Below are 18,920 nucleotides of genomic sequence, written 5' to 3' on the forward strand. Positions count from 1 at the left end.
CAGCGCATGTGTTTCGCTTGAGTCAAGAAATTTACACTTTGTTGTAACTTCGAATTCCCGTCATTCGGTTTTGACCGACGTTTTCGGGATAATCACTACAAAGCGATTTCTCTTTCCCGGCGTGATCAATCGATGAAACCGATAATCGATAACAATCGATGGCAATCGATATCAATCGATAACAGTTAATCGATTCATATCGGAAATCGATGACCAATCGATGGCCAAAAAATTTGTGTTTTTTAATTGCCATCGATTGTCATCGATTGTCATTAATTGTCATTGATTGTTATCGATTGTCATCGATTGTCATCGATTACCATATATTTTGGGGAGGTAAAAAAATGACTTGACAGGAGAAATATGGTGACATGTAATTGTGAAGATCATCGTTACCATCAACAACAGTAACAATAGCTTTATTGATCTCTCTAAATGCGGGTATAATGCAAGAAAATTAACATTGTTAACACAAACTAAACTGGGATGAAAATGTTCGTACTCTTTCAAGTTACAACAGAAACGTACGGTTTAAAGAGACATATTATGCAAGACTCGATATTTTTCTCTCCATATGACAGTTTCAGAAGCTGGCATAAGTATGGCCATCACGGTGCTTCTGATGTCTCAGATGTTTTATAAACTGGACGCTCAGCAGTGTATAATTCAAGGCAAATATTCCATCCGTGGCATGATGTTGAAAGGACATACCTTCATCGAGGAGAAGACCGGAATTGGGCTTAATTGTTTAGACAAGTGTGATGATGACGTCAGATGTCAAAGCCTTAACTACGTCATCAGCCAAGGCATATGTGAGTTGAACAACCGCACCAAAGAAGCCAGACCCGAAGATTTTGTTCCGGACTGCGATCGGTTCTATATTAAACGATTCAGGGAAAGAGGTATTGTTCTTCTTTGAATGTTCATCTCATCTTTTTTTTTAAGGATAGTACTCGTATCTTATACGAGCGTGCCCAGAATCTCATTGCATCCCGAGGACTGCAAACAAAGCCCGCAGTTTTTCGTGAAGAGTGCTTAACAAAAGTAGTGTTTAGTAATGACAAGAAAGCGCTAAAAAAAACAATGTTTTTGACTTTTCTATTTTTAGTTCCCCTCGGATCCATTCCCGAGTTGCCAGCTGAGTCGTGCGCCGAAATCAGGGCGAGTGAAGGAGAAGATGCAGTCAGCGGTAATTACTGGTTCCATTCAACTAAACCTGGCGAGGCAGTCCTGGCTCGTTGTGACATGTCTAAACTAGGTAACTATACCTTCGGGGTTTTACCTTGATTTATTATTTACAAACTTCTTGCAATAAGACTCATCTACGCGCTATAAAATGCCTAAACCTCCAGGCTGTTTCTGTGAGTCTGTGATTAGAGACTCTGTATTTTACAAAACAAGGCATATTTGCGAAAAGTGCAACTTTGGCGCTAAATCAAATTTTTACGAACTTTTATATTTAGGTTATGTTACCTTTCTATTAATGTAATAACCAGGAGTGTGTTTTAATAAACCCTTCCAATAAGCGTCTCCATAGCGAAAAGAACGTTCAAGACATGGACATAGACTGTTTAATTTATGAGATGCTCTTCATAAAGAAGAAGCCCAGCTTTAAAACCCAATCAGGCTCCATGCGAGCAAAACTATTTGTTTAGAGTTAAAACAACGAGAGCGTTCATATAGCTCATGAAGCTGAGAGCTAAAATGATAGGTTTCAGATCTGCTATCTTCTCTAGACTAATAATTAACAGGCAAACAGGCTCCATCTTCCCCGTGCAACTGACAGCGGGTGCTCAGAACCAGAAGATTCCCACCCAGCAAGAAGTTGTGTGTGGAACAGATATATTTCAAGGAGCAGATCCGTTGCCATTCCCGGACTGGATTATGATAATGATGGACATTTGATAAAGATGTTTTGTTTTTCTTTATAAAAAGCAAAAAACTCTCTGAAAGTTAGTTAGTTAGTGATCTCTTTTACCTATTTGCTCCGAGTCGGGCTCCGTCAAGTGTAACAACATAAGCAATTGCATTTTAATCCTTTCAATCTTATCTTCTAAAACAGATATCGATGACTGTGCAAGTCATCCCTGTAAGAACAACGGGACCTGTACAGACCGAGTTAACGGATTCAACTGTAGCTGTGCACCAGGATTTAATGGCACACAATGTGAAACAGGTAACTATATCCAAAATTCATTTTCCTTCGATTTTTAAACTGGTTGAAGAGAGGAGAAACATATATTATTACTTATGCATATTTGGTTAAAGAAAAGCACACTTTTTTGCCACAACTTTTTTTTCTCTCCATAATTCTGTCCAATTGACCTATCCAAGTCTCTAAGGAGCGAAATTTGGGCCGTTAAACGATCTTATGCATTTTTGGTTATTTTGCAGATATTGTTGTTGTGGGTTCTATCGTATACGGTACAATCCCAAGTTAAAGCCCTGGGATCATATAACGTCATAAAGAGGTTTTGTGTGGGCTTAAAGACGGGGGGGTGCTTATATCCGAGGGCGGGAATATAAGTGGAATAAAAATAATGTTTCGGAACGACGATACAAAACGTAACTGAGCAACTAATTAAAGCTAACATACCAATACATTTAGAACTATTAGATTTTTAATACATTTATTGTGCGTAAGAATAAACGGAGAATATGTTTTAAAAACATCTATAAAACACTAGTGTGACTGGCACAACTGGAAAGGAACAAAACGTTATCTGATTTATACATTAGATGGGTTCGTATCCGGTTTTGGAGGAGGGGGGGGGGGAGCACCAATATCTGGTATAATATCTCTGTTAGCAAATAGAAGGGTTTATATCTGGGGAGGCTTTAACATGGTATTTTACAATATGACCGTTATTAACTTTCTACCTTATCCCTTTAATGCAGATATCGATGACTGTACAAGTCAACCCTGTAAGAACAACGGGAAGTGCACAGACCAAGTGAACGGATTCAACTGCAGCTGTGCACCAGGATTTAATGGCACACAATGTGAAACAGGTAACTATAGCCAAAACTAGTTAATTTTCTTTCAAATTCTACGGGTTTTAATCTCTTTCTAAGTTGTTTGCAGTGTTGTATCTTTTAACTTCAAGTATAGTTTTGTTATTGAGTTTTGTTGTTGGTTTTTGCAGGTTCTACCGAATGTGACCGTTATTAACTTTGTGCCTTATCACCTTGAAACAGATATCGATGATTGCACAAGTCATCCCTGTAAGAACAACGGGACCTGTACAGACCGAGTGAACGGATTCAACTGCAGCTGTGCACCAGGATTAAATGGCACACAATGTGAAACAGGTAACTATAACCAAAATTAGTTAATTTTCATTCAAATTCTACGGGTTTTAATCTCTCTCTAAGCTGTTTGCGCGCAGTGTTGTATCTTTTAACTTCAAGCATAGTTTTGTTATTGAGTTTTGTTGTTAGCTGTTGCAGGTTCTATCGAATGTGACCGTTATTAACTTTCTGCCTTATCACCTTGAAACAGATATCGATGATTGTGCAAGTCATCCCTGTAAGAACAACGGGACCTGTACAGACCGAGTGAACGGATTCAACTGCAACTGCGCACCAGGATTTAATGGAATACAATGTGAAACAGGTAATCGAAACAGATAACCTCACCAACCTTATCGTTCGTGTAAATAATAAAACAGCAAAGTTAACAAAGATTGGGAGCCAATCAAAAGGTGTATTTCCTAGAAATATACAGCCACTGGAAAAGGGAAAAACACAATGAAAGTCGTCTTTGACTATTATTGCCACCAGGAAACCAAAAGATAAACCCTTTTTACGAGTTGCTGTGAAAATTTCATCTTATTTTCTCTTCCAGCAGAAATGTTTTAGTTCCTTCTTTACAGCATATTTCCTTGTAAACGTTTGCCTGTGAGCGGACACACGACCCAAAGTTACACATGCTAAACACACTAGGGCGTGTAGTTCCATGGTCATGACCTCCAATCTGGTGATGGAGGGATAGATGGGGAATTGACTGCATGGGTATGGCTTCGATTCAGGGCCGATTTTACACCTTTAGTGGGCAGGTGGAGGCGAAATGATGCGAAGAGTTAGTTACTTAGACGAGTGAACGAATTCAACTGTAGCTGCGCACTAGACTTTACTGGAACACTGTGATTGAGATAATCGTTGTAGGTAACAGAAGGTAAAACCACATGCAAGTAACAGGGATGAAACGCCTACAATCGATGGGCAGATGGCAGTACTGTGTGGTTGATATCACTGAGAGTTTCCCGTTAGCCAGCCACACGATTACTCTAATAAAATGTATCTGGAATAGGTGCTTCCTTATGCCGTGTAATCACTTTAGAAATGTAAAAACTTTGGAGTGGATTTAAGGCGCCAATTCTACTTATTTTCCTTCGTAACAAGGTTCTCTTGAGATTTTTCTGATACTTTTTTCGCCTTTTTAATGTGTAAAGTAGTTTATTTCCCCCAGAATTCCCTTTTATGCTCGTAATGGGACACTTAACCATCCATTGTGACATTGAAATAGTAACACTTAGATCCCTTTGTTTTTAGACATCGACGAGTGCGCAGCACAGGTCGACCCGTGTGTTGCTGTTGCCAACGCTGAGTGCAAGAATACGGATGGATCGTACAACTGCCGGTGCAAAGATGGATTTGTAAAGAACGGTCTTAATTGTGAAGGTGCAACACAGTTTTATCATCAGTAGGGATATCTTCTATTCTGTTTTAATTAGCTACAGTTAAAAACTTTATTTCTCGTTATGTAAGGACGGTTTGTCACATTTAAGAATCTTATTTAACAAGTAGGCATGTATCAGGAAAAAAATAATAAATAACCCATATGAAGTTAGAATCCACTACAAAGTTGGTTAAAGTATCCCACATGGTATTCCTCCAGCGGTTTATCCAATGCCAGAGAGTAAACATACCTGAGTGGAGAAACACTGGCGCTGATTGCGATGTTCTCGCACTTAAAGCCGATAAATATCATCACCTGAAGGACAGATTTATTCACCTATGGCTTACATACAGGTTACCCAACAGCATTTGAACTGGAAATTTCAAATGTAAATGTGAAGATTTTCTTGTATAAACAGACAAAAAGGTGGTAATTAATACCTATTGTAGAAGCTATATTTCGGTGGCGAGATCTTTTAACAACCTTGTTCCCAGGAAAAATGGAAACGAAGACAAATCATATAGAAATGTTTGTGCATGACCGGATGTAATAAAGTGATGTAAAATTGAACAAAATATATGAAGTGACTGTATTCAAACTACAAGTAACTCCCAACGACACAGCACGACAGAGGTATCTACGGATCAGGGGAGAGTTATTTACGTATTACCCTGTTTGTTTTTTTTAGTTGACATATGTAAGAACTACCAAAATCTGACAGACGCGGAAAGAAGATATGACTACGCAACACAAGACGACATATGTCAAATGTCTTCTGTGCTTATCACATATTTATTTACACATTTGTGTATTTCCTTTAGTTGATGTATGTCACTGGCAAAATTACCAAAATCTGTCCGATGCAGAAAGAAAATATGACTACCTAACAGTAAACTACAAATGTGACGACACACTCAATGGCTGGTATCGCTTCCAAGGAGCTGCAGGCACAAAAATGGTGACCACATGTCCACCGATGTTCCGTTGTGATGCAGACTATCCTATCTGGTTGAGTGGTAGTCATCCTACAGTGGCTGAGGGTAAAGTCACAAGAAACGTCTGCATTAATAAGCTTGGGGACTGTTGCTACGACTTGCTCTTCATTCAATTAAAGAACTGTGGCTCCTATTATATCTACAACTTAATTAACCCAGGGATTTGTAATGTCCGATATTGCAGCACTGACTAATCCGGTGATAGCATGTGTATGTTTCAGTTAGCTTCAGTTGAATAGTAGTGGCAAGAGACTTAATCATTGTCTCTCTTAGTGCCAAGCGGGATATTACTTCCCGACATGATTACCTACAGTAAAACTTAACCATGGCTTGGTTGTTCAAAGCATGACCAAGCTAGTCCAGAATTAGTGTTACCCATTTATAAACTTCAGCCATTTTTTTTCTCTCAACTTTTGACGACGGCTTACAAGCTCTAAGTACTCTAAAAATAAGCAAAGGAAATACTTTACCCACGAAACAGAACTTTAAACCTCGATCAACTCTTAAACCTGGATTACGAACAACCTGACCACTATAAACAAACAAAATGCACATCGAGTTTCAGGCGTTTCTCGGGAGAACACTTGACGGCGTGACATAAGACGGCTGTTTTTTTTAGGCAAGACACTGTAACGCTGTACAGTGAGCTAGTAGATGCATAGCAATAATATCAATGCGAATAGCATTAGCAAAGTAACTCGCATTCTCTTAACAAAAGTAAAGGCTTTAAAGAAATTAGGTGCTCAAGTTGATTTGCTATAACTTTGTACAGTTTGTCTTCTAGGAGAGCTTCTGAGAACTTTGTTTGGCCCTGCAGTAGAGATATTGAATCAAAGCAGGTCTATTGTTTTCGGTGATTTGAGCAATCCATTTGCTCTCGTTTATAGAGAAGGAAATAGAGTGTGATTACAAAAGCTTAAAATCTGATAATTTTTTCAATATTCAGTCGTGTATATACTTTGTGAAAAGTGAGGGTTATTTAAAACTTTCATAACTTCCATTCCTCAAGACAAGAGACTTTAAAAAGAAATTTGATATGAAAGCCAGAGTAACAATTTTTCTTGATTGCGCGGAACAACCATTACTTTGTCTTCTCTTAAAAACTCCTCTCCCTATCGGTTTAGCTTAATTTGTTTAAAAGTTATTGAACACTTTTTAATCAGTTTTGATTGAAATTATAAGCAGTCCACAATATACAATATACACGTTTTTAGCTCGTGTAGGTTAACTTTTGTGTTGTATGTTTATCTATCTGTGTTTTTGTTCGATTTGGTTTCTCGAAAAATGTATCTAGTGTATTCGCCTGTAGGGAATGGCAAAAGTTCTTTAGTAAGCATGTTTGGCTATTGCCCAGACAACAGTCAAACTGAAAAATTTGCTGACATCCCAGACATTATACAAGCAATTTGCAATTGTATAAAATAGTAACTTCTCGTAAATTTAACTTAGTAGCACAGCTTAGTTTCTGTAGTATAAGCGACCGAGAAGTTTTACAACTTTTTTTTTAAATTACAACTTTTTGTTTCTTTTTAAATTTGGTTTACATTTTTTAAAATTAAAATTAAACACTAGACTAGTAGTAGATCTCTTCAGGTAGTTTCAAAAACATACACTCAACGCCTGCATTTAAGCCACACTAGCGGCCATTTCAAAGACACAAACCATTAAGGTTTTGTCGGATTTATGAAAGGAAGCAGGTGACGTTGTGAAATATTTACACAAGGCGTGACAAAGGTTTTGGCTCCCGGTTTTAGCCGCCGTAGTACCAATGAATGCGATAGCGTCCGGCGCTTGCACGTACAAGACGGATAGAGAGGACAGAATTACGAATTCCTTGCACGGCTGAAAATGCCGGCTGATATGGAATGACGGTAGTAGAATTCTCTAGGTATAATATGGCGGATTTTACAATATCTCATCTCTGAAAGTTCCAAGGCTGCTGATTTCTGTTGCAGCAGTTTGAGCTGGTAAATTGTTTGTACATAATGTAGATATTAAGTGGCCAACAAAAGAAATCTCTTCCAGACATTTTGCCTGTTTCCTCAATCTATCAAAAACACTCTTCCTTCGGTAATCTAACCAAGAAACAATTCAGTTTGTAAGTCTCCTCTTTCTTTTAGGCCAAAATCTGTCTCAAAATTCTTTTTGGTGTTTCAACTTTTCTGATCAGATTGATATGAAAATTTCAGTTTTATCACATCGATTGACATTAAACTTTGTTTAATTCTTCAAGGATTTTGCCTTACGTCATTAGGACATTATTTCGCAATCTTAGTCTTCATATTCCTTAGTTAACTCCACTGTGATAGACTCCAGGCAACGAAGTTATTTCCACGGACAGGCATCTTTCAGGGAATGATCAAATTCCTCACTTTAATTTTGTAAATATATTTAAGCTGTAGTGCTAACATGGTGTAAGGTATTTAAACAGACGATTGTCACTTATAGATATACGTCCAGTACCTTTGTTATTTGATTCTGCATATGTTAGTAATGAATATCAATACTCCTTTCTAGCTTTTCTCATTTGCCTTACAGTTTAAATATAGTGGATACGAGACAATTTCTGGCAGAAACTACAAAATGCCCAAAATTGCCTGCTTACAAGTTGGATTATAGTTAAAAATTTTTATTATTGGGACAGTTTTAACTCTATAAGTACCTTGTAAGTTTTAACGTCTATTTAAATTATTATTCACCTTGTTACTCAAAATAATGTAATGTTTAATGGGTTTAGTACAATTAAGTTGTACATATACATGTATGTTTAGTAATATTTACCGCAGCGTTAAAGTTATTCAAAGGGCCAGTAGGATGATAGTGCTTTTGCCAAGTTTTCCGTGCGACAAAAGGCACCAGGAGTCAAAAGAAAAGCGTTCGAATTATTGTTGATTAATTTGTTTACGATGCAAAAGTAGATTTCAAATAGCAACAAATTAACTTAACTGAAAATTCAAGTTGAGGATGAAACTAACTCTTATCCCACCAAATTTCTTTCCTGGTTAAATTTGCATTCCACGAAGTTATTAGTTCTCTTACAGATTCCAGTAGAAACCAATTAATTTTCAATCTAAATACAATTTTCAACCCGTACAATTTACTTGCGCGCTATCACGCTACGCTGGGGCCCAATGCCATCTTAATGCAGTACTAATTAAATTGCATCATGTACAACACAACGTTTAGTAATGACTTATTCAACATATCTTAATTTTCAAGCCATAGAGAGGTTTTTAACTGACTGTGGTTAAACGACAACCAAGGTAATCACTTTGACCAATTAAAAAGAGCACAGACATTCGACTGAAGCAATGTTGAGCTCGAATACGAACTCGAGATAAGATGTGCGAGCGAGGCTTAGCTACGTTTGCTTGAGAATGTGACGCTAGGCTTTTAAACCAATCACCAAGCCTAGCGAGGAAAAAATCAAAGCAAATTAATGTGAATTATCTTGGAAATTTAGGGTAAAAACCTCTGTGTTACTAAAGTAAAGCATTCTTTCTGAATGCATGATATAGTTATAACCTGTCGGTGTAAATATTGCTTTATTGTTTAAATGTGCCAGAAGTCTGGATTGAACGTAATGATGTTATCTCGAAAGGTGTTTCTGTTGGGAAATCAAAACATGCCATTTAACCATGGTTCGTTTTAAACATTAACTTGCCGTCAGTGTTAAACTTATAAGAAATACGGCGAAGAATAACTGCTCTTCATATAAATTTTTCCAGGCTGTTAATAACGACTGAAGAGCCTACTTGTAGAGATTTGGATGGAAATGAGGGCGGATAAACACAGGATTGAATTGATTAAATTAGAATTATAACCTCTAAACTCGATAGTTAAGGCATTTGTTCCATCCAGACATGAATGCAATAATTCTGTAAATATATGTTTGTTTTAAAAAAGACTAATGTACACGTTTCAGAATGTTAAACTTAATAAAATTCCTTTAAATGTCATGGCTGTTAATCTTTTCGGATAGCTCTTATACTGTGAAAAGGTGAAGGTAAACGGCCGACCTCGATCTTGCACTGCTTTAGTATACTGATATTGCTCATTGGCCCATGGCTTAAGTTTATTTCTGTTAAAAAGTGTCCCCAAATTAGATGGGATGTCATTTTCTTCCTTTTTCATTTGGGACATAATTTTTTCGAATTTTTTAACACCTTTGGACACAATGCCTATATGATTAGGCCTTAGTTGTGTCGGGGACATTCTCATAAATTTAAGACAGGAGGCTTCATTTGTTTCAGAAAAAAGTACACTCATGTCATGCTTGACCTTTCTAAGATATTGTTTTGATTTGAAATCTTCTTTTCCTTTCCTTGTAAAGGTACTTTAGCACGTTACCTAGCAAATAGGGCTGTGCATGTTTGTACATGCCTGGGAGTATTTTGTTGAAATACTTCGCCTGTTCATGCTTTAGGTCTTTATACAAGTTCTTGAATTAGCCTTCGCAGTTACTCTCTGTTCCGGTTGACAATTTTGGTGATGAATTCCAAGACAGCCGGCATGGAAGAAATAAAATATATATAAAGAAACATAAATATAGATAATGAAAGAAATATATAATGAGGACAGGCCTCACATTGCCATTCAATTTCTGCCATGCAAATCGTTCAGTCCAAAAATACTATTTGAATGAAATAGCAAAGAATTGTATTATTAAAAGTATGTCAAAAGAAAATAATGCTAAAGAACCCGCAAGACAGGATGCAAACTAAAACAGATACATAACGTGAGAAATGCAAGCAGAGACAACAGGAAACGCAAGCAGAAACAACAGAAATGCTTCGAGGACTATGATTGGAACACTCCTTGTCGCACTGGTAAAGTTGGGCAATTAAGCAATCAAGAGCTTGACAAGTATCCGTCAGTCATTTCAACCTTCAATTAAAGGGCAAGAAAAATGATAAGGTGCAACGAGTCACTGCACATGCCTTGATCAGAATGGGTGAGGTACTTGATACCCATGTCTCTCTTCAGCGGCACGAAGTACTGCAAGATGATAACAGTGACGACGATATGGACAATAGTTCTGATGCGGAAAGTGACAGCGAAGATGATATCGTTATTTCGCATCTTTGTAGCTCTGATTCATCGGAAAGCGAGAGTGATTCAAAAGGAAACCAACAGTGACAGCGTATCTGTTGTAGTGCAGGTCTCTGGGCAAACCCGATCTGGGCGCAATATTGTAAGGTCGTTCTCTCACTGTCGTGACTTTTTTTTGTATTAGTTGACCCATGTAAGTGGACTGTTTGGAAGTGTTCACCGGTATGCTCTATATGGCTAAAAGAAATACATAGCCCCCTACTCCTATGCCTATTTATTTCCGTGACCCCCCTCTTCATTTCTCAATTTTTTGATGATTCCCCCTCTTTATTTCCAGCACCCTCCCCCCCCCCCCCCTCCCCTTCACCCCCAAGGCATAAATATTGAATGGTCCCTTAATGTTCGGTATACATACGAGCCTTCTCGAGGAGATAGACTTTTAAGAAGGACGACCGTGACAGATTGTGTGACGTTATGTACTTGACGTAATCAAAATCACGCAATGTGATACGAGAGGACGTGGGAACGAGGTTGCGACTTCGTGAGAATTTTGTAGTTTTCGGTCGATTTATTCAGAGTGTTTGTGATCGGTTATTTCTCCTACAAGACAGCCAAATAAAGGACATTAATGGATTGACTTGTTGTTTTTCTGCCTGGCAACATTTGGCGACCCTGCCACGACCGATGTTCAACCGATGTTTGCGTTTGTTTTGTGTGGAGACCGTGATCGAAGCGAAGGAATTGAAGGAATGCCGATCGAAGAAATGGCGGTAAATTGTGGTTTGCGTATCCTTTAGAACATTAAGCTTATTTGGTAACAAGAAGAAAGATGATGGATCCAGAGCTCGAAGAACTGCAACTTCAAGTTGAGGGAGGAATTTGTAAGCTCCCGATCGTGGAAATGGAGCAGAGCGGAGCATGTGGGTCTTGAATCAAAGCCGAATACAAAGGAAAGAGTAAGCTTGCCATGTCGCGGATCGTTCGTGCAAAAGTTGAAGTTGAACTTGGACAAACGGAAAGTAAAGTTGAATATCTTACGGAACTTCGGAATGTTATTGCTGGAACGCCACTACCACTCGAAGAATCGAAACAGGACAAAACGAAGAAGAACCGGTAAAACCGAAAATGGAATACGAAGCGCTATGTAAACAATTCGAGGAAATGATGGAGTCGTACAAGAAGAAAATGGAGCAGGCTTCGTTAAAGCAGGAGGACACAAAATCACCAAAAGAAGGTAACGTGTCACTCGTTGATGTAAAAACTGCTCTTAGGAGAGATTTTAAGATCATGGGTGTTATTGGAGGAGAGGAACAAAAGGACAGATTGTCCTTTGTTAGTTTAATTCGCTAAATAGATGCAGGGCTTGAGAAAGGATATAAAGAACGGGAGATAATTGATGCAGTTATTCGTGCTATTAGCCCCAGCTTGAAGTTGAGATCATACTTAGAAACCATGAAAGAGCTTACCTTAGCAAAACTAAGGCAGATGTTAAGAGCCCATTACAAGCAGAAGTCAGGAACTGAACTGTACCAAGAATTAACAGCAATGTGCCAATCGCCTAAGGAAACTCCCCAAGACTTCTTAATCAGGGCCCTTGATCTAAGACAACAGGTTCTCTTTGCATCGCAAGCTGAGGGTGGTACTGTAAAATATGAATCATCTCTGGTTCATCCCTTGTTTCTGCATGCTGTTGAAACTGGCCTACAAGATGAATCTGTCCGTAATAAATTGCGGCCGTTCCTCCAGAAAGTAGATGTTACCGATGAAGAGTTAATGGAACAAATCAACGTGGTCGTATCTGAAGAGTCAGAGCGAAAGGGTGAGCTTGGAGCCACCAATCACGAGAACATCAAAGTAAACTGCTTGGAAGTTGACGGTGAGCAGGTCGAACCAGGTGGTCAAATTCAGCCCAAAAAGCCTGGGTCAAAAAAAGGAAGCGAAGTCTGACAGGCCTGACAGATTAATGGTCACCCTAGAGGCTGTCTAATCAGATGTTGCTGTCTTGAAAGAAGCTATGGCTTCCCAAAATACCAGAGAGAGAAAGAGTCCACTCTAGGCAACCATTTGAGAACCAAAGGAGACGTGTCTGCCCAGCATGCCAAATGGCGAACCAAGAGTTCTGTGACCACTGTTTCCACTGTGGTTCAAGTGACCATTTTGCACGAGGTTGTCGCAGAGGTGCAGCCAGCGGACCAAGTCAGGAAAACCGAAGGAGGCTACCACCGCGGGACAGGGAGTAACTGATGACCACATTAAAAAGTACCATGTTTGTATTAACTGTAGCAGGAAAGGATTATCTTTAAAGCAATGTTCAAATTGTCATTCAGTACATTACTGTTCTCAGAAATGCCAAAGAGCCCACTGGATTAAGCATAAGCAGTTGTGTAGTGCAATCAAGTACCTGTCTAACCAGGAGAAAAGAGATGTTTCTGACAGTGGCATGTATGTTAGTCACCTAACACCAAACCAACATGCTAAAGTTGCAAAATTGGTGGCAAAGAGATGTATGGTTCAGTGTGTTATGAACAATGTTCAAACTGAAGCATTATGGGACACTGGTGCCCAAGTTTCTATTGTTTCCAAGGATTGGATTGCTGAGAACCTGCCTACAGCTGAGAGTCGTCGAATGGATGAACTGCTTAATGACAAAGGACTTGATCTGAAAGCAGTTAATGGTACAGAAATCCCATACGAACGATGGATTGAAGTTTCTTTCAAACTAATGACCTCAGATGACAAACATGGTATGTCAGTACCCTTCCTGATCTCAACAGAAGCTATGGATCACCCTATTATTGGATACAATGTAATTGAAGAAATTGTGAGAAACCCTGTTAGTGAGCCACCAAACAATTATGAAGAGACTTTGGTCAATGCCTTGAGCTCAAGCCTTCCAAATGCAAAGCAGGAGAATGTTAAAGCTTTGATTGGTCTCATTAGGACTAACACTCCAAGTGAACTGTGTAGTGTTAAAGTAACAAAAAGGGATGTGGTAGTTCCGAAGAATGAGACAGTAGTAGTAACTTGTTCTTTTAATACTGGCCCAACTGAATCAAGACTTCCAGTATTGTTTGAACCAGATGTTGAATCACCATGGCCATCAGGACTTGAGGTCCCTGAAACATTAGTAACTATCAGAGGTGGTGCTTCATCACGCGTCAAAATTCAAGTGAGAAATACCACAGACCATGACATCACCTTGAGGAACAGGACAGTGTTAGGCAAGTTCCAGTTAGTCAAATCTGTAACACCATTAGAAGTAAGAAAGAGAGAGGATGAAGAAAGTTCAGCAGACTGCATTCCTTCTAGTGACAAATCATCAGAGGAGGGAGAAGATTTTGGATTGCAATCAGATGCAACTGTCAGGAAGAAATGTCATAGTTAGACTAGCAATCCACCTCCAGATGTTGATTTAGGAGATTTGACAGAAGATCAGAAAATTGCAGTAGTGAACATGCTCAAAGAGGAAGCAGATTCCTTTTCGAAAGATGATAACGATGTAGGGTGCGCGGAAGGTCTGCAACTCAAAATTAACCTGTCCGATAATCGTCCAGTCCAGAAAAACGATACAGCTATTCCAAAGCCTTTGTATCCAGAAGTGAAGCAATATGTTGAAGATTTACTCAACCGTGGATTGGTGCGGAAGTCACGCTCAGCTTACTCATCACCAGTAGTTTGTGTGCGGAAAAAGGACGGTTCTTTAAGACTGTGTGTGGACTTTCGTGAGCTGAACAGGCGAACAGTACAGGACCGACATCCGCTTCCTCGGGTGCAAACAACCATTGAGAATCATGGAGGGAACAAGTGGTTTTCTCTTCTGGACCAAGGAAATGCTTATCACCAGGGATTTATCAGCCCTCAATGTCAACACATGACTGCATTTGTAACACCGTGGGGCCTGTGCGAGTGGGTGAGGATCCCATTCGGTCTCAGAAATGCTCCTGGAGAATTTCAAAGATTTATGGAGGACTGTTTGGAAGGACTTAGAGATGAAATTTGTGTACCTTATTTGGATGATGTGATTGTTTTCAGCAGAACCTTTGAGGAGCACATTGAAAATGTTCGGACAGTTTTGAGGTGGCTACGTGAACACGGAATAAAGCTAAAAGCCAGAAAATGCAAGATGTTCACGAAGGAGGTCAATTACCTGGGGAGGATTGTTTCTGCTGACGGATATCGAGTGGATCCTTCAAATGTTAAGGCGGTTTTGGCACTCAAAGAGACTAACCCAAAAACTGTTGGCGATGTAAGAAAACTCCTGGGCTTGCTGGGGTATTACCGAAAATACATACGGGACTTCTCCAGAATTGCACAGCCTCTCTTCGAACTCTTGAAAGCACCTGGGGCTAAGACTAGGAGGCATCCTAATCAAACAGAAAGGCGTAGCCAGAAAGGAAATGGGACACAAGCGTCATTCAGGCATGCAATTGTTTGAACACAAGAACATCAAGGAGTGTTAGAGAAACTTGTGGACTGTCTGGCTAACCCGCCAATTCTTGGTTATCCAGATTATGATCTCCCATTTGTACTACACACAGATGCGTCGAATGAAGGGCTGGGAGCAGTGCTTTATCAGCGGCAGTCTGGTAAAATGCGTGTCATAGGATATGGATCTAGAACACTCACTCCTGCAGAGAAAAACTATCACCTTCATTCTGGAAAGTTAGAGTTTTTAGCTTTGAAATGGGCTATCTGTGAGCAGTTCAGGGACTATCTGTACTATGCACCATCATTCACAGTTTACACGGACAACAACCCCCTGACGTATGTTTTATCGACAGCGAAACTTAATTCAGCCGGACATCGCTGGGTGTCAGAGCTGGCCGATTACAATTTTGAGATAAAGTACAGACCTGGTAAAGCAAACAAAGATGCCGACACCTTGTCAAGAATCCCTTTGGACATCAACCAGTACATTCCTACTTGTACACAAGAGCCTTCACAGGATGTGATCAGTGCAACTTTGTCTGGTGTAAAGGTACTTCAGAACGGTGATACAGTTTGGATAACAGCAGTCAGTGATAGTACAGATGCATTGAACCTTGACTCTAATCTTCTTGATTCCAGGAATTATCATCAAATCGAGCCTTAAGTCATTCTGACAGCTCAGAAACAAGACCCAAGTATTGGCAGAGTCCTTGTATACAAACTCAATGGACACAAACCAGCAATCCATGAAATCTCTAGAGAACTACCCCATACAAGAAAGTTGTTACGTGAATGGCCGAAGCTGGAAATTGGAAGCGATGGGCTCTTGAGAAGAAAGTGTGGACAGAATTAACAGCTGGTGTTGCCAAAGCAAGTTCACCGCTTGGTCTACAAGGAGCTACATCAAGAGATGGGTCATTTGGGGGCAGAGAGAGTGCTACAGCTAGCCCGCGAAAGATTTTACTGGCCCCACATGCAGCGCGACATTACTCACCTCGTGACCAAGGTGTGCAGTTGTCTAAAACAAAGGCGTCTAAATGTATCGACACGTGTCCCTCTCCAGCCTATTGTCACCAATGCACCCTTTGAGCTAATTTCTATTGATTACATGCACCTGGAAAGAAGCTCTGGTGGGTACGAATACATTCTTGTCATTGTTGATCACTTCACACGATTTGCGCAGGCGTATTCCACTAGGAATAAGTCAGCCCGGACAGCAGCCGACAAGCTCTACAACGATTTCATACTTCGCTTCGGATTGCCAGCCCGTATTCTGCATGATCAGGGAAGAGAATTTGAAAACAAATTGTTTCACCAGTTGCAGCAGTCGACGGGGACACCGAAACCTGTGAGAAGGCTGGGGAGCGAACGCCGTTGTGGCGGGAATTCACAAACATTAAGCAGCACCGTCGGAAACCGCGGTTTCCGCACTGGCAAGCTTATTGACATTATTGATATTCGTCCTCTGTTTATCAGGATGTTCTAGGATAACTTCATTGAAAGGAGTTCGCAATCAACTCTTGATAATCCACGATGAAGGTGTGTTAAACGATGACGAACTTCTACTCTTGAACGATTTAAACCGGTCTATTAAATGATCTCGACCAACCTTATGATTTCTTTCCTGATTTCAACTTCGATGGTTTGACGACGACGAGTGCCTGTTCGATGATGTATGCGTGATGCATCCAGATTTATTGACTGTTTAACACTCTTAATGACGTTGTTGTTGAACAGATATTTATAGTATTATTTGTGGAATTATTAGTCTTTTCTTTTGTGTTGCCATGCCTTCCAAATGGGCAAATAAGTGATATGGTTATTCAAGAACTATGACTATGCCATCTTTAATTATGAGTGAACAAGGATAGCTTTTTCAAGATTTGTATTTTCGTAAGTTTTGTTTGCATGAAGTTGCTGACATTGGGTCTGATAAACCCACATAATGCAAGGAAGGCAAGCAATGAGAGTGAGAATACTATAATGTGGCATATCTTTATGGGAGTTCAGAACTCCACTGATCATTGCAGTAGCAAATGTCCCGGAGGACATTTTCAAAGTCGGGGAGTGTGTGACGTTATGTACTTGACGTAATCAAAATCACGCAATGTGATACAAGAGGACCTGGGAACGAGGTTGCGACCTCGCACGAATTTTGTAGTTTTCGGTCGATCTATTCAGAGTGTTTGTGATCGGTTATTTCTCCTACAAGACAGCCAAATAAAGGACATTAATGGATTGACTTGTTGTTCTTCTGCCTGGCAACAATTGCAACGGCTACAGGAAACAACAAGTGACTTTCGCAATATTCTGCGCATGTCAGTGATGCTCGCTCACCGTCGTCTGCTCTGCACCGACCGGAAATGAAATTACCATTCAGTGCGTGGTTACCAAGGGTTACCTTTTTGACTCTCATATTATACATGTGGTCGTCTGGTGTTGGTTTGCCTGCAGACCAAGAGTGACATAATAACATGTAGTGTACAGTCTAACCTCCGGTTGCGACCACCTCTCGTAAGCGACCAGTTTTTCAAAATACCAAAAGTTTCCAAGTCAGATCATTATACTTGGAAGCTCTTGTAAGGGATCATCTCTCGTAAGCGACCGCAACACTTTTAGAGCTAAAAGTTTGAAATTTCCTTTTGTTTTCAACCTCCAGTGAGCGACCACTGAACACATTATAGACCGAAAATTGGACTACAAGACACATTCTAAGATGTTGTAACACCATCGCATTCCTAGGTAGTACAAGAGATAGAAACTTTCCCAACGAAAAGTACCGGTTTTTCTTTCGAAATTGACTTTTCTGATGAATAAGACATTTCAAACATGGGTAAGAGTCTACGTTTACCATATGCTAATGACGAAAAATTTTGACCAGCAAAAAGGTCTGAGCTCTCGATAGCGACCACTTCCTGTAAGCGACTACCTGGGCTTGACATTTTGGATGGTCGCTTACAGCAGGTTCGACTCTAGCATTTTTATTTTTACTACAAAAACATTTTTTCTTCGCGAAAAACAAAGTGAAACGTCTTCGAAAAAATAAACTTTGTCATATTTACATTGCAAGCGTAACTTGACACCTTATTATTATTTTTCACGAGTATGGCAAAATTAGAAACGGACAATATGTTTGCCAAAGGAAAAGAATAAATTTAAATTCAGTCATTTGGATGGCGTTTAATTAATTGATTAACTATTAACGTATAACAATCATACGCATGGAGGCCTGTAAAATATAATGTTCAACATCCCGCCTTTTGTCAAAACGTTAACAAAACCGAGGAATATATTAACTTAACAGTCCAAGTCGCAATGCCGTCCTGTTGTAGATGTGTATTCAACATTCAGACCAACTTAATCACGACAAAATATGAACAAAGAAAACTTATTAAGATGGAAACCAACGACCTCGATGTTTAATTCATAATAAGGAACCAAAACAAAGCTAGGGAACACGGTAGATGTCGACGAAGTTGACGGTTTTTATTTGAGTGATTGTAAAAACATGAGTTTGGAACGTTTCTTTCATTGAAATAAAACATGCACCCAGGCCTACAAGAAGAAACTCTTTCCTGTAGGCGCGGTTGACAAACCCGCAGATAGGAATATTTTGCTTACATAATAAGTGCGTAATTTAAGCAGGATGTCTTTGTAAGAACAGGAGGAGTCAAACTGACACGGGTAGAAATAGCTCTGAATGACAGAGACGAAACACGCCATCTCTTCTGAGACAGGACTTCTAACGAGCTGATATTTCGACT

At 39.6% G+C, this 18,920-nt stretch overlaps 1 protein-coding gene across 1 annotated transcript; it reads left to right on the forward strand.

The window, feature by feature from the left end:
• The first annotated feature begins 380 nt into the window (after window positions 1-380).
• Window positions 381-5,870, forward strand: LOC145495642 (uromodulin-like). The gene is made up of 4 exons (XM_081475266.1): window positions 381-902; window positions 1,109-1,258; window positions 4,555-4,683; window positions 5,503-5,870. The coding sequence occupies exons 1-4, from the start codon at window positions 575-577 to the stop codon at window positions 5,868-5,870; spliced, it is 975 nt and encodes a 324-aa protein (XP_081331392.1). The 5' UTR covers window positions 381-574.
• The last annotated feature ends 13,050 nt before the right edge of the window (window positions 5,871-18,920 follow it).

This window comes from Orbicella franksi, chromosome 8 (assembly GCF_964199315.1).
Source record: "Orbicella franksi chromosome 8, jaOrbFran1.1, whole genome shotgun sequence".
Classification (NCBI taxonomy): domain Eukaryota; kingdom Metazoa; phylum Cnidaria; class Anthozoa; order Scleractinia; family Merulinidae; genus Orbicella; species Orbicella franksi.

Excerpts from the sequence above, each read along its gene's own strand:
- LOC145495642 (XM_081475266.1), top strand. The coding sequence starts at position 575 with ATGACAGTTTCAGAAGCTGGCATAAGTATGGCCATCACGGTGCTTCTG. Across the intron at positions 903-1,108 it reads TAAACGATTCAGGGAAAGAG|TTCCCCTCGGATCCATTCCC; the intron begins GTATTGTTCTTC and ends TTCTATTTTTAG. Across the intron at positions 4,684-5,502 it reads GAACGGTCTTAATTGTGAAG|TTGATGTATGTCACTGGCAA; the intron begins GTGCAACACAGT and ends TATTTCCTTTAG.